This window comes from Theropithecus gelada, chromosome 15, assembly GCF_003255815.1.
Source record: "Theropithecus gelada isolate Dixy chromosome 15, Tgel_1.0, whole genome shotgun sequence".
Lineage (NCBI taxonomy): Eukaryota > Metazoa > Chordata > Mammalia > Primates > Cercopithecidae > Theropithecus > Theropithecus gelada.
Window position 1 is genome coordinate 36528663 of NC_037683.1, and position 2215 is coordinate 36530877.

A 2215-nucleotide genomic window follows, 5' to 3' on the forward strand; every position below is an offset into this window, starting at 1 on the left:
GCAGGAGAATGGCATCAACCCAGGAGGTGGAGCTTGCAGTGAGTCAAGATCGCGCCACTGCACTCCAATCTGGGCAACAGAGTGAGACTCCGTCTCAAAAAACAAAACGAAACAAAACAAAATCACTCATATTTCATTACATCTAAAGCCATGTTTTTTCCACTTTAACATGTTGGAAACTAGGGAGAGTTCCAAAATTGATGCTGTTTTGGTTTTACAAATTATTAGGGGTGTGTGTGTGCATGTGTGTATACTTTGAGTTGTATCCACACTAATTAAAAAATATAGATTTCTTTTTAAATTGAGGGGAAATTATGAATCATTTGAAGTAAATTATTTCAAAATTTACTAGGCTCACAATTGTATAGTTTTTGTGTATTGTTATGCTTATGTCACAGCTGAACACTGAGATGCTACAGAAAGTAAATATGAAACAGTAGGCAATTATCTAATTTTAATGTTATACTAGTGTTCAATAAATGCTAATTGCTTTCCTGGAAACATAATTTATTCTTCATAAACGATCTGTTAATATGAAGTTTTACTTGTAAGACAAATCAGAATAGAGGACATAATAGTAAACTTCTATGGAAAGTAAGTATTTTCCAGGGTTGGTTTAAGTAAACTATTGTGCAGTTTTCTGGGTAATGTTGATTTTCTAGATGAGTGTGATTGTTATTTGAGGATGGAAATGCAGGCTGTATTAAAAGGATTTCTAATCAGCAATTTTTTCAAGGACACTTTCACCTCTTTGTTCCGTAGACTATAGATGATAGGATTCAACATGGGGGTTAGTCCAGCATATACCAAAGCCATAAATTTATCTATTTCCTGTGAATCTACAGCAGAGGGCTTCAGGTACATGGAGAGAGCTGTACCATAGAACAAAACTACCACCATCAGGTGGGCTGTGCACGTTGAAAAGGCTTTACTTCGGCCTTCCACTGAACTGATTCTCAAGATACTGGTGAGGATAAATGCATAAGAGATACAAATGAGTAGCATTGGCAGGGGGAGAAGAAGTACACTGATCACCAGCATGATTAACTGCACCAGGGAGGTGTCCACACAAACCAATTTCAATACAGCCAGAATTTCACAAGTGAAATGATTGATGATACTATTACCACAGAGAGACAGTGGCAGCACAGACATCGTTTCCACCAGGGCAGTGAGACAGCCTGTCATCCAGGAGCCAGCTGCAATCTGCACACAGGTTCTCCTATTCATGATGACAGGGTATCTCAGGGGGTTGCAGATGGCCACATACCGGTCATATGCCATCATGGACAGGAGTACACACTCAGTGGAGCCCATGGCAAGGGAGAGGTACATCTGAGTGGCACATCCTGAGAATGAAATAGTGTTTCTCCCTGAAACAAAGTTTGCCAGCATTGGAGTGAGCGTAGAAGAGGTGTACCAGATGTCCAGAAAGGAGAGATTGCTGAGGAAGAGGTACATAGGGGTGTGGAGGTGGGAATCTAGGATGGTGATGGAGATCAGAATAACATTGCCCAGTAAGGTGATGAGGTACATCAGCAAGCACACCACAAATATGATGACCTGAACTTTAGGGTACTGAGAAAATCCCAGGAAGAAAAATACTTTTACAGATGTCCAGTTTGCCAGGAACATTTTTTAATGTTATGTTCATCCTGCATAGAAGGATTAATGTCGCACATATATAAAACGTAACCCCCTCCTTCACATATCTGGCATGTTTTATTTATATGAACTTGTGGTCGGTTCTTAAATGGTTCTCTAGGTTAGCGATAGTAATATTTGTTTGAAGAAATATGTCACTAATAAGAAAAATTTAAGCAGGAAGTCAACAGATACATCCTTAAAATATTACTTTTGCTGTAAGATTTTCTTTTGGCAATGTGAGGGTAGGAGGATGGTGTATTTAATCAGCATCACAAAAGAATGAGAAAAGAAACAACATTTTGCATTCTTTCTTTTTCCAAAACCATATTTTAACTGATCTATTTACCTCTGTACCATTGGCATGATTTTCTTCCTCTGATTTGGTGATAATCTTCTTACTTAGGAACTGTTAGGATTTCCAGGTTCGCAGTTTCTTCTGCCATTCCTAGAGATATATCCAAAATAATTTGGAAGTCTCAGTGAATAAAGGCAAAAAAAGGTATAGGTTTCTGTAGCCATAAATTAACAGAGACTTTGAACACTTAGACACAAGCCCCAGAATTTCTTT

General features: G+C 38.4%; 1 protein-coding gene across 1 annotated transcript; it reads right to left on the reverse strand.

Moving 5' to 3' along the window:
- Window positions 1-637: 637 nt before the first annotated feature.
- On the reverse strand, window positions 638-1711 carry LOC112608721 (olfactory receptor 13F1). Its single transcript, XM_025360779.1, has one exon. The coding sequence runs from the start codon at window positions 1633-1635 to the stop codon at window positions 676-678; it is 960 nt and encodes a 319-aa protein (XP_025216564.1). The 5' UTR covers window positions 1636-1711; the 3' UTR covers window positions 638-675.
- Between the last annotated feature and the right edge of the window lie 504 nt (window positions 1712-2215).

Bases quoted from the DNA above. Each gene is read 5' to 3' on its own strand.
- LOC112608721 (XM_025360779.1), bottom strand. From the start codon at position 1,635: ATGTTCCTGGCAAACTGGACATCTGTAAAAGTATTTTTCTTCCTGGGA.